The sequence below is a fragment of the Heloderma suspectum genome, chromosome 4 (genome assembly GCF_057233095.1).
Source record: "Heloderma suspectum isolate Gila_16-S chromosome 4, 16-S_ref, whole genome shotgun sequence".
Lineage (NCBI taxonomy): Eukaryota > Metazoa > Chordata > Lepidosauria > Squamata > Helodermatidae > Heloderma > Heloderma suspectum.
In genome coordinates, this window is record NC_139461.1 from 135,778,484 (window position 1) to 135,792,050 (window position 13,567).

The 13,567-nt window shown below is 40.7% G+C and overlaps 1 protein-coding gene across 1 annotated transcript in view; it reads left to right on the top strand.

Annotated features, from left to right (window-relative positions):
• The window catches only part of DAP (death associated protein), a 72,455-nt gene that overhangs the window by 10,495 nt on the left and 48,393 nt on the right, over positions 1-13,567 (top strand). Inside the window, exon 2 of the mRNA XM_084850588.1 lies at positions 3,619-3,718. Coding sequence (XP_084706714.1) covers positions 3,619-3,718 — 100 coding nt within the window. The remainder of the gene's footprint in view (positions 1-3,618; positions 3,719-13,567) is intronic.

The following is a 13,567-nucleotide window of genomic DNA, read 5'->3' on the forward strand; positions in this document are numbered from 1 at the left end:
CAAGACTGCATATTGTCGCCCTGCTCATTTAATTTATATGCAGAATACATCATGAGAAACGCCAGGTTGGATGAATCGTAGGTCGGAATTAAGATTGCCGGGAGAATTATCAACAACCTCAGATACGCAGACGATACCACCCTAATGGCAGAAAGCGAAGAGGATCTCAAGAGCCTCTTGTTGAGGGTAAAAGAGGAGAGTGCAAAAGCTGGTCTGAAACTCAACATTAAAAAAACGAAGATCATGGCATCTGGCCCCATCACTTCCTGGCATATAGAAGGGGAAGAAATGGAAGCAGTGACAGATTTTATTTTCTTGGGCTCCAAGATCACCGCAGTTTCATGGTGACTGTAGCCATGAAATTAAAAGACGCTTGCTCCTTGGGAGGAAAGCTATGGCAAACCTAGACAGCATAGTAAGAAGCAGAGACATCACCTTGGCGACAAAGGTCCATATAATCAAAGCTATGGTTTTCCCAGTAGTAATGTATGGCTGTGAGAGCTGGACTATAAGGAAGGCTGAGTGCTGAAGAATTGATGCTTTCGAACTGTGGTGCTGGAGAAGACTTACGAGTCCCCTGGACTGCAAGGAGGTCACCCTGAGTGCTCATTGGAAGGACAGATACTGAAGCAGAAGCTCAAATATTTTGCGAAGAGAAAACTCTCTGGAAAAGACCCTGATGCTGGGAAAGATTGAAGGCAAAAGGAGAAGGGGACGGCAGAGGATGAGATGGCTAGATAGCATCACTGATGCAATGAATATGAACTTGAGCACGCTTCGGGAGAGAGCGGAGGACAGGAAAGCCTGGCGTACTATGGTCCATGGGGTCACAAAGAGTCGGACATGACTTAACGACTGAACAACAACAACAAGCGCCAGCGTGTCAGCAGCATGCTTCCCACCTGTTTCACATACACCCAGTACCCCACAATGATGACCTTGTGTTGCAGTGTGTATAGGCTCAATCTAGCACATCATTTGGTAGGCTTAAACTCCATTTGATTTCAGTTGGATTTACATGCGTATAATTGTGCGCTGAATTGTGGTGTTCATGTGCAAAGAGGAAAAATAACAAGAGAAGTAGCCTGAATAGAATTTCCAATCAACTCAGGAGAGGAACGGGAGGCTATTAACATATTGTATTAATAGACACCCATTACAATCACAAGTCCCTGTAGATGAACAATCACAAGTCCCTCTAGTTTAGAAAAACATGTAAGTGCATATTGGTTCAAAAATAATTCATGTGCATTGAGACAGTCCAAAAGAGGGTGATGTTCTATAGGCCTGGTAAACAAGATCTTGAGCTCTAAAAAAGTACTTTCGAAAAGCAGAAGAAAGATTTCTCACATGAAGATGCTATAAAAAGGCCAGAAGAATTCATCTTGGTACAGAGTGTTTCACAATTACTACCTTTTGTGCTTTCACATAAAATCTGTGAAATATATCTTTGTTATTCTTGTTTAATGAATGAGGGATTCAGGGTTAAGAATAGTGACTTGCCCACATCTATGTCTCAGGTAGGTCCAAGCCTAACTCTGTACTAGTTTTCTGATACTGCAAGAAGTGTCGAGCCTGCAGTAACTAAACACACAGAATTCAGATGTGCATTTTTCTGTTTGAAATGCAAAACAACTGCCCCCCCCCCCCCAACTTTTGGGAGATTGCTCTGAAGGGAATTATTGTTGAAGGGAATCTGATAATTCTAGATCTTTGGGGAGAAAGGAGGACTCATTATATATAGGTATTGCTGTTTAGAATGATTAATGTTTTATTTATTAAGGGATATTCCGTTGACTTTCGGCAGGGGAGTTGTCCCCGCTGTAATGCGGTACTTCAGAAGTGCATTTCAGGTATGTGTGTGTGCATTGCAGATTAGCGTCAATTTCCATTTCAAATTATTGGATTGTCACCCACAATCCCTGGGAGATTAATTTCTGGAGTTAAAAAGATTGTGAGTTTTCACCCTAAATCCAGGCAATGTTATTGCCAGCTAAAATATAGTTTGAAGGCTCGGTGGGAAAACTTTGCATCTGACATGGATTTTTAAGTGTCTTGATTTGTTTCACAAGGAAGCACTTTCCCCGCAAATAGCTTTAAGAACTTGATTTTCCCTAAACTGGGCTGCCACCATACTTATCCATTAAACTCATTGTAGCAATTTGACTCGGTAGGAGTGAAGCTGAGTAGAGCTGAAAGTCTAAATTCCATTTTTGGAAACTGTGCAGAAATAAAGTGAGATAATAGCACGGCTCTAAAGGAAATCATTTGGTTTTGGTGCTCTTTATAGCAAGCTTGTATTAGACTCAGCAGTGCAACTGAAAGGTTTGGGGGCATGTAGTTATCTATAAGGAGTGGTTAGCTAGATGCTTCTGCTATTGGAACGTAACTTTAGGAAGTGAAAATTGTTGCCTTTATTTTGTATTGCTGTAAGGGAGCATAGTGAAAATTATCTTAGTGTCACCCGTGAATTATGATTCTGACATTCATAAACAACAACATAACATTTATATAGTTTTCACTGAAATACTGGGTACATTCAGATAATCAGAAAAATGCAGTAAAAATATTTTCTCAGGGTGGCTTCAGACAACTGTTCATAGTAGTAACTCTCTCTATGTTCTGGAGAGTTTGCTCATCATCACTTTTGTGGGCTTTATAAAGAAGTCCTGTTGTGTTTCTTTAGCCTTTTAATGGGGTCAGAAATCTGAATGAGAGTATAAATCAGGGTTCCCCAACCTTTTTGGACCCATGGGCACATTTGGGAATTTGAGAAACTGCTGTGGGCACCACCACAAAATGGCTCTCATGGAGTATGTGGCTAGTCACATAATGGCTGCCATCGGGGCCTGGCGAGTCAAGAGATTGTGGGGGGGTGGGGGAATAATGAGGCTAGAGGTTGGGAGGGAGGGGGAAATGGAAAGAATTCCCTGCTGGCCCACCCAATCTTCTTCCATTCACACAGACCTTTCCTTTTTGTGCTCTATTTCTCTCTCTCCACTTCCAGCCTCTAGCCTTGCTATTTCTCTCCCCCCAACCCTTTCCTCACTATTTCTCTCCCTTATTTATTTATTTATTTAATTTCTATACCGCCCAATAGCCGAAGCTCTCTGGGCGGTTAGGCCACTACATTGCCTACTCCTGGGTCTACAGCATAGATGGACTGACCTGGTTCGCATGTTCAGTGTAGCTGTAAAGAGCCACAGTGGCTCGTTTAAGCCGCAGCATATGCCGGTGCGTGCCAAGTGCCATTTGCCTAATTAGTCTTGTCATGTCATCCAAACCTAGACTGCATGGCTTGTTGGAGGGGGAGACAACCCAACGGTAGCCCATGGCTTAAGCCACAGTAATCGTGTGAACTCAGCCACTTTATACCAACAGGCAGTGGCTGTCCCAAGTTCTTGGGCAGAGGTCTTGCTCGGCTCTGCCCCCTGTTAGCCTTTTAACTGAGATACCAGGGATTGAATTAAGAGTCTTCTACAAGGAAAGCATGTTCTGTTTTCATGTGCCTTTGATCTTAATATGTTTGCCTACTATCACCCAGCATATCTGACAGGCTTTCTTTCTCCCCCTGTCCCCGCCCCCTTCCCCAACCCCTGCTTCTTATTTGCACTGCAGTCAAAGCTGGTGGAATGAGAATTGTGCAGAAACACCCACATGCTCCGGAGGCAAAAGAGGAGAAAGATAAGGATGAGCAGGACTGGGAAAGCGGCACCAGGTGAAGGCACTCCCATAATGTATTATAAATGAGAGATATGTTTACTCTATTCCAGCTAAGCACTGTCATTTGAAAACAGACAGTTTTACTGAACAGGTGTGATAACACACTTTTGACAAACCACATTTATTTGTACTAGCCTGTGGCATATCACAATTCCTTATAACAAATCTGGGCCGAATTAGGATAGAGGGTAGAGAATTCAGCAAAAGCTGAAAGAGAAGAGGCAGGATGGTAGGATTCCTAGGGACCACTTTGGTGGGGGGGTAGCCATGGCTTGGATCCAGCGTTGTGCAAGTGGAAGGACCCATCCCCTCCTCTTATCAGCAGACCCCCTTGCACCCCCCCATATACTCCATAGGGTCCCCCAACTGGAAATCCATTCTGCCAGTGGTTTCCCTTCTGGTGGAACAACACCATTGGATCCAAGCTCACGTGTTCGCCTATTTCTTTATTTTGGTCTACTACTCCTTTCTTTCTTGGGCAGGAGGAGGAGTCAGGTCAGGTGATTCAGTGAAGAATGAGGTGGGGTTGTTTGAAATGGTGAGATCTTTTGGGAACACTGTTAATTGTGGATCTGGGGGTCTATTATTGGGAATTTGAGAATTGGCCCCAGAAAAGGCCAGTTTTTTTCCAAGGGGTGTAGAAAAGGCTTGTAGGGAATCTGAATAGTTCTCTTGTGAGCCTGGACCTATTCAGGAGCTTCTTAACGTGGACCTTAGTGGAAAATATGCAGGAAGGGAAGGACTGGGGTTAATAGCAGCTGACGAACCTCTAGTTATTTTTCCCAGTTTCTGGTCATGGAACATCTGAACAGGAGGAGAGATCCATTGCTATTTATCCAGTAGAAATTAAATTCGACTTGATTCAGTAGTTTATCCATGTTATGCTACCCTAGAACCGTATTAAGGAGGTTATGATATGACCACTGCAGTCAGGTAGGAACAGAGGAGGGAAATAAGATGCATGAAAAGAAAAGATTGTGCAAAAAATGGCTGCACTGTATCCTAGGATTTTTATTTGTTAGAATCTAAAGCATTACACATAAAAGATCATATGGACAAAATAAAAGGAAATACGAGTGATAAAAATAAAGAAATGGGTAGGTTTAATTCTTTCCCTTCTACATGTTTAGTCTTCTCTAAGGATCCTGTTTATGAAAACCTAAGATCAAAACCCTTCTGGATCTGACCAAGGGTATAACCCAGCATCCTCTTTCATACAGTGGCCATCCAGAGGCCTCCAGGAAGCACACTTGTATGAATGCAGCAGCCTGTCTCTATTGTGGTATTCCGCATGTGGTATTCAGAAGTACACTTGCCACTAAACATAACTCTTTGTACGATGCAATGATATTGCTTGCATTTAGTACAATTGGCAAGCAATCTTCAGCTTTATCAGCTGATATTTCCTAGTGGATAACAGAGGGAAAAATCAATACAGAAAGTGTTCATTTAAATGTATTCTAAAATATGTACTCAAGGCTCTTGGGGGAATTTCATTCCTTAGTAATTCTGAGATAAATAAAAAATCACTGTTCTGGATTAGACCAAAGTTCCATTTTGTCCAGCTCTCTGACAGTGGTGAGTCCAAATGCTTCAGGGTAGTTCATAAACAAGACCTGAAGGAGCTACCTAGCCACTGTTTTTTGTCCCTAGCATCTGATTGGTAAGTAGAAGTATACTGTCTCTGTTGCTGTTCATATAATTCATTTCGAACTGTTCATGGAAAGATGGAAATATAGTTGTATACGCATATTTTTTAAAGGCGTAGAACACTGTTTAGGACCAAATCCCATGGCTTTTTGTTGCCAGCGCACACTTATGCCCATTGTTACATAAGCAGTACAAAATTTTAAGCTGGTTTTGTAATTCTGGCATTATAGTATAATTTGGTGTACTCCACCTAATAAGAAGCAGAGTCAAGGTGCTATAACACAGTTGAAATGGTCATGTATTTTTATTTGGATACCTACAAGATTAATGAATGGTACGTAGCACCTCATAGACTCAATATTATTTATTCCATGACCAATCATACTTGCTGGAGATGTACACAGTATTCCAAGTGGACCACACTTGGAATACTGTGTACAGTTCTGGTCACCACACCGAAAAAAGGATATTGTAGAGCTGGAAAAAGTGCAGAAAAGGGCAACTAAAATGATCAAGGGGCTGGAGCAACTCCCCTATGAGGGAAGGTTACAACAGCTGGGATTATTTAGCTTAGAAAAAAGGAGGCTAAGGGGAGACATAATACAGGTGTACAAAATTATGCATGGTGTGGAGAACGTGGATAGGGAGACTTTTTTCTCCCTCTCTCATAATACTAGAACCTGAGGTCATCTCAGAAGCTGATTGGTGGGAGATTCAGGACAGATAAAAGGAAGTACTTCTTCACACAACACATAAACTATGGAATTCGCTACCATGAGATGTAGTGATGGCCACCAACTTGGATGGCTTTAAAAGGGTGTCAGATAAATATCTGGAGGAGAATGCTATCAATGGTCACTAGTCCTGATGGCTATGTGCTACCTCCAGTACCAGAGGCAGTAAGCTTACAAACACCCGTTGCTGGGGAACATGGGCAGGAGGGCACTGTTGCTCTCATGTCCTGCTTGTGGTTTCCTGGTCGACAGCTGTGTGAACAGAATGCTGGACTAGATGGACCCTTGGTCTGACCCAGCATGGCTCTTCTTATGTTCTTATTTCTTCTAAGGCAGATAGTCTGCATATTTTGTGGCCCTGCCCTGCCATTCAGAAATCCTGGAAAGAAAACCTGGTTAAGACTTATGAAATTACTGGATATTGGCTGTCTTCTAATGCTCAAAATTACTATTGGATTATTTACAACATGTTGTGGAAATGGACATGGATCTGGTTAACGTAAGGAGAATGCAATAAAATAAATAAACAAACAAACAAACCATGCTGGATTGGATCAAAGGCCTATCTAGACTAGCATCCTCTTTCCCACAGTGGCCAGACAGATGCTGATAGGAAACCCAAAAGCACTGGTAATCAGAGGCATACTCTGATCCATAACAAGGTAGCATAACAAGACTAGAAGCCATGTGAGTCCATCTGCAGTCTGAAGTGGGACAGCACAGGTTTACTCCTCAGTGACAACTTGGTTGTCAAGTCAAGAGAGTCAGGAAGGTGGCAATCTGCTGAAGAATCAAAAGGCTATGTTGAATTTACCACAAATGGTGAATAGATATATGCTAAAATGTAGCATATCTCTAAAAGTGGGATTTGGAAGCTCACAGTGGAATCCCACTTGAGTTACTTTATTACCTTTGAACTTTGACTTAGAGATGCTTAATATTGTTATAAATCCCAGGTGGGATCCAATGCTGCAATTCCACTGACAGTTCTGTCAGTGGAACTGGGAGGGAGGTGGTTTCCCCTCCCCCTCATAGCCCCTGCGCACCCTCAAAATCTGCTCCAGTGGGCTGGGAAACAGATTTTTGGGCCGTCCAGAGGGCTGCAGGGGAAGGAGAAAGTCCCACTGCACTAGCAGATACCTGCTACTGCAACATTGGATCTACTCCACTGATTATAGCTTTCAGTCTTTCTGTGTCTAATAAAAATTATAAAATGGTTATCCTAAGGAGCTGCTTTGTGGAATTGTTTAGCTCCTGGCCTGATTCTTTATTTCATAAATGCTTGACAGTGGTTTTGACTGGCAGTCAGATGTACACTGCTATTGCTTGGCCATGTCATGTTTATTAAGATGAAGAACTTTAATTAAAACCTTAGATTAGGAATTCCTGAGAGGACAATATATCATTTTGCAAGATCATTTGTTGTCACAAATTGTGACATGAGGGCGGAATATTCTCAGCTATTTAGATTAAAATGATCATAACTGTTGGATTGGGTCTCCAAAGTTGTATGCATGACTGAGGCAGAGAATTTCATGCTGACTTGTCAGTCAGCATCTAGAATGTTAACACAGTCGATATACTTGAAGGGCAAATAGGAAGCAATTTTGTTTAATTATTCAGTGTTTCATTAGCATCTGCTGGTGCACCCCAAGAAATATAGGCATCAATTAATTTAGTAAAAGAGTATGGGTGGCCTCCTAGGTAATTTCATTATTTAACAAGTAAGATTGCTGTGGCTATAAATAATTCCAGAATTGTTTGCTTTTCTTTGATTCAATCTGAAATAGAATGGGAGCTTCATCAGTGGTGATATTGCCAAACCAGTATTACAGTGGTGCTTATTTTTGCATCTACTGTTGCTATTATAGGTATACGTTACTTTCTATACATCTGTTTTCAAAGTCAAAAGCAGCTATAGATGATTTGCTGCAGCAAAGCTATGATTTCTCTGAGACAAATGACGTATAAAATTAAAGCATAGAGACAGTGAGTTTGTCAGTTTACAAAAACCAAAAAGATACCCTGACAAAAATCTGGGGGAACCCTCCCCTCAACCCTGAGATAAATGCAGTGGTTGAAATTTCTATAGTTTTTTGGCTTCAGTTGACTCAAATTTGTCCTCCCTGGCCATTAGGAGAGTCTAGCATAACATTAAAACATGGTTTAGCATCATGAGGACAAGCTGCAGTCAGCCTTTAGCGTGCATGTTCCCCCTCCCTCTCCTCCAACATGTCTGTGAGAAGAAGATGGGAAACTTCCACTAATATTTTAAATTAACCACAGTTTAGCTTGCTGTCTAAAACCAAAACTGTAGTTAATTTAAACTATGGATTTCAATAAACCATATTTAAGATTAACCAGAGTTTGTTGGGTTCGAATGACACAACAAGCCATGGTCAATCAGAAATGGAAGCAAAAGCTTCCAAACTCCTCCTTGCAGCCAGACCAGAGGGGTAGGAATGAACAAGCCCAAGGTTCACCACAGCTTGTTCTCATAGTGTTAAATTGTGATTTAGCATTACTTGCGAACCAGGTCATTGGTTCAGTTGTTGAGAGTGATACGGAACTGATACCACACTGAATTTCTTGAGTAGTGTGAACAGGTGGGGGGATGAGAAGGAGGGAAGGAAAGGTGTGAATGGGTGTGTGTGCACTGCGTGTGCGTTCTGGTGTACAAGTGAAAGAATGCACACAAGTGGGGAATGGGCAAACAAAATTAAGTCTGTGGTTTTTCACAGGCCTCCACTTAATATTGGTAATACAGTGCTGTCAGTGTCTATATGGTACTGCAAAGAGTAACATAAACAAAAAGAATCACTTCAGCCTCACATCTTACCATCTAAATTTCAACTGTGCGTGAGTGTGTGTGTGCGCACGCGCGCGCGCGTAGGGGGGAACAAAACAAGGGGAAGAGGGAAGCAAGGAAAAGAAAGCAATGTATGATTGCAAGCAACTGTAGCTGTTGCACATAACTTAGTCTTCATTTTAGTTAAGGATGAAGAGTAAGAGGTTGAGGAAAAGCTTCATGTAAAAAAGTTGAGTGTTGAGGAGAGATTGGGGGAAAAAAAAGAGAGATGGTACACCTAAAGTATTCTCGGAGAGAATTCCAGGCATGAGGAGTGCAAGGGAAAAGTGGAAGATTTGGTGGAAAGGTCTCAGATTTCATAATCATATAAAGAGTATGTATTGTAAAATAATAGTCTCAATGTACTTTAGGATACACTTGGAATTTTGAATCCAGGGTCTTGTAGGCATTTTCTGTGGGGACATACATGACGTAAAATTTATTTTAGTTAAACTCAAATGCTGTGGATTGGTCAGTTCCTTTGATCTTACAGAGCAATTCTGCTCCATAGAGTGACTTAACATGCATCAGGCACTGGACCTTCATGAAAAGCATTATAACCAAAAGGCTTTGAAGCCTGTGCATTATAAGAACCTGGTTCTGGAATTCTTTTTCGTTAAAATATGTTCAGGAGACCAGTCTTAAAACATTGCAGGACATGGCTCCAAATGCATGGGGGTAGACAGCATTGTTCCTCACCAGATGTGGGCTGGTTGTTATTTTCTCATTTCCCCAGCCCTCTGTAAGCTCTTGGAATCTGCTTTTGTTCCTTCCCTTTACCTGCTTGTGGGTAGCTTTTCTCAAACAAGGATAGAATGGAAAAATCCATGGCATGGAGGCAAAGCTGACTGGAACACCACACTGCCATGGCCTTGGCTTTTTACATTTGTATACTAGACTTTTAAATTGATATTTAATTGATATCAAAAATATATTATTTCTGTGCATCAAATATTCCTTACTTCAGTGAAAGAGTAAGTGCAGCAGTGGTTTTTAAGCCATATTTTGGGGAACTCCAGGGTTCCTCAAAAGCCTATCAGGAGTCCTTAGAATCATGGAGTTGGAGGGAGCCTTGCTGGCCATCTAGTCAATGACAAGGTCAGTAATGGGAATGATTATTTCCTGAAAGTCAGCTTGGCCACTGGTGCTGAACTTCCCTTCAGTGCCCTATATGAATGGAGCGCGTGCCTTACAATATGCCTGTGCAGGGATTCCTTGGCAGGCAAGTGGATATAGAAAGGGTTATTTGAAAACCAAAAGTTTGAAAGCCACTCTTATACAGGAATCCAAATGTTGCATGAGCACGCTGAATGCATAATATACTAAGAGTCCAGTTAAATGTAAACATAATTAATTATCCAAATAACATTGACTTCTGGAATTGAGCAGAATTATCACCAAACTTATCAATGTCCTCTATTTTCTGAAATCACTCAACAAAAAATACCCCGCTTTCGGGGTAGAATTGTATGCTGTCATATCTAGTTTGTGCACATTGTCTTTTATTTGTTCTTTTAATGTTCTTATTTTAGATATACTGAAGATCTTTAAAAATCTTCTGTATCAAGGCCTCTGACCCCATTCACTGCATGGTCGCTTAGATTTCTATTAAATAATCTAAAAGCATAGTCTGAATCTGGCATGATTTTGTTACTGTTGTTTTCACCATTGATCTTCACCTGGGTAGGGTCATGACCCACAACTAGATGGTTCTCACTGATGGCATCATCATGTTTGGTTTAGTTTTTATTTTAGTTTCTTTCTTTTTAAGAGAAAGAAAAAGAGTGGGAAGTGATGGAAGGAAAAGAGGCCAGTGGAGAAAGGCTGATAGTGTGTGTGTGTGTGTTTTAAATTAAAAGTGGGTTCCATCTTGGAGGTTGAGGTTAAAGATGAGTCTAGGTCTGAAAAGGTGACTACTGAGAAATTGTGTTGAAAGATAAGCAGAACTTGTACAACATCATTCAAATGTATTTGCCTTCCCTTATAATGCTAGCTATATTGTAAACACATCTGATAAGCAGTACAAATAGCCAAGGTGAACTGAATGCTCCCAGCAACTGAGAGTTGTGTAGTAAAAGTTCAAGTTGTGGTCCTGGGTTGACATTTTTAAGAGAACCTTTCTGTGGTTATCTCACTTTCCCGCCTTATAGAGAACTGCAAAGGTCAATATATTCAGCAGACTTACAACATGGACTCCATTCCTTATAGCGCTGCTATATTGAAGGACCTGAGTATGCCATATTTAGCCTTGTCTCTCCCAGATTGTCAGCATCTACCATTCTGTTGTGTATGTACCCTATGTATACTGCAAAAGGGGGACCTGTGTTGCTGAATATTGATTTTGCTTCTAATTTTTTGGGCAAGAAAGTTTCTTGGTCAGAACAAATATTTCTCCTGGATCAAACTCAAGTCTTTTATCTCTTGAATATTTTAACCTGACATTGAAATCAGCAAGGATACTCCCTCTTTCTCTTTCATTTTGTAAATGCTGTGTTGTCTTGAACAAAGATTGGTTTTTGTCTCAACACCTTTTAATTTTATTTATTTGATTGATTGATTCCACACACGTCAACAGGTTCCCAAAACATTTGTAATTAAATGTTGGTTCTGATACCCTTCTCCTACAACAGTATTGAACATAAACAATAAGGTCTGTAGGCCATGCTTTGAAAACCTGATATGAAATCATATCTGTACTCATATGTTTAAAAATGCATGTTACGCTGCTGCTACAGCAAGATTGACTGGCTCTCCATCACATTGTGCCCAAGCAACTGGACTATTTGATATTAAAAAAGGTCTAGTTCTCAGAAACAGCAGATGTAGTGGTTAACCCTGTTTCTCAACTGTAGGTATGGATGTGCATGCTTGAATGCTCCTCCTTACAAAAATATCCCTGTACACTGAAAATTGCTTATTGTGAAGAAGGCATTGACATTCAATTTTCTTTGCAGAGAGAATTTTTTCATATGGAAGGAGTAGTTGATCATGTGAGTTCCTACCTGCAGTCTGAAGAGGTACAGTTGGGAAATAGGTTTACCATTTCATTAGCTATTTGTGAAAACTAAGGCAAATTGAGTGGGACTGTAGCAATATGTTATGGAAAGAAACACATCTGTGGGTGCAAGAAATGGTAAAAAAAATAACATCAGGGACAAAAGTTTTAAAGGGTTTAAAGCAATAGTGTTTAGCTTGTGGGACACAGAGTCCACTTGTAGTAGGAGATTTCACATGCATCCGCCTCAGCAGAAACACTACCTGAGGTAAGGCAGGTAGCACCCAAAGAGAGAGAGAGCGCCTTCTCGATCGTGATGCCATGTTTGTGGAATTCCCTCCCCAGAACAGCCTCCCTGGCATCAGCATTCTTATGGCACCAATATTTGGTGCCAGGAAAAGATGTGTTTATTCTCTTTTTAAATGTATTTTAATGTGTGTGTTTTCTTTTTTTAACGTTATATTTAATTTGTGAATGTTATCTTGTTTTTGTTTAACTGTTCAGAAAGCTCCACTGAAGGGCAATGTAGAAATACTAAATAAATAAATAGAATTTGGACAAACAACAGTTTCCTGAGAGTTGACATGAGAACTGTTGTTTTTTGGGTTTAAAATTGAAAGCAAAAGCTTCTGATCTACTTCTTTCTGGCATGCCAAAGATGAACAGAGGGACAGGTGAGTGGCTGCAGCTTGTTCACATAGCAGGAAAATGGTTGTGTTCAAACATGTGTATCTTTACTTAATAAGTGAGGTATGCTTTTCACCCACATGCTCTGTCCTTGTGCCACCCCTTCTCTTGATGTGCCGTGATAAGCCAAACTTGGAAACTATGGTTACCAGGTTCGGAACAAGCCAGGATCATAAACCAAATTCAGACTATGGTTTATGGTCCTGGCTTGTTCCGAACCTGGTAACCACAGTTTCCCAGTTTGAGTGTAATGGGAAATTATAGTTAACTGGAAACCTCTTGGCTTAATTATGGCATACTGAGAAGGGAGGGCCTAGCTCATTCATATCTAGGCTTATTAAGCCAGGATATGATTGTCTGAATGCAGCCAATATCTGTATTAGTTCATAATAGCACCTCTCATCTAATTTTTCCCTAGAAGACTCTTGATGTTCTTATTTAACCCAAGCTTTTATTTAGAGGAAACCTGTTTCAGATGAGTTTTGATATGTAACAAGACATACCTTTAGGAGATCAGGCAGCATTCGTGAAAGTTTTAAATGTTTGTTTGAGCATTGACCAGATCCAATAGGAGTGAAATCCAGCTATGATTATAATTATAGGTGATAAAAAAATTACTTGAAGCATTTTTTATATCTTTTACTTGTTTTGCACTCATTTCTGCACAGCTAGTTCTGTTGAAGTCAGAATGAATTACTGGGAAGTTCCTTTGTAAAAGCTCCATTGAAATTAATGGGAGCGGCACAGCAGCACAGTACCGAGGAACAACAGCAAAGGAACTTCCCAGTGGATTATGCCCAGCGTGCATAACTATATAACTGGGCACAGGATGGTAGCCTAATGTTGTAACAACAATTTTACTAACTAAAAAGAATTAAGTAATTTTGGACTTCAATAATATTTACCCTTTTATGGCCATCTTGACATACT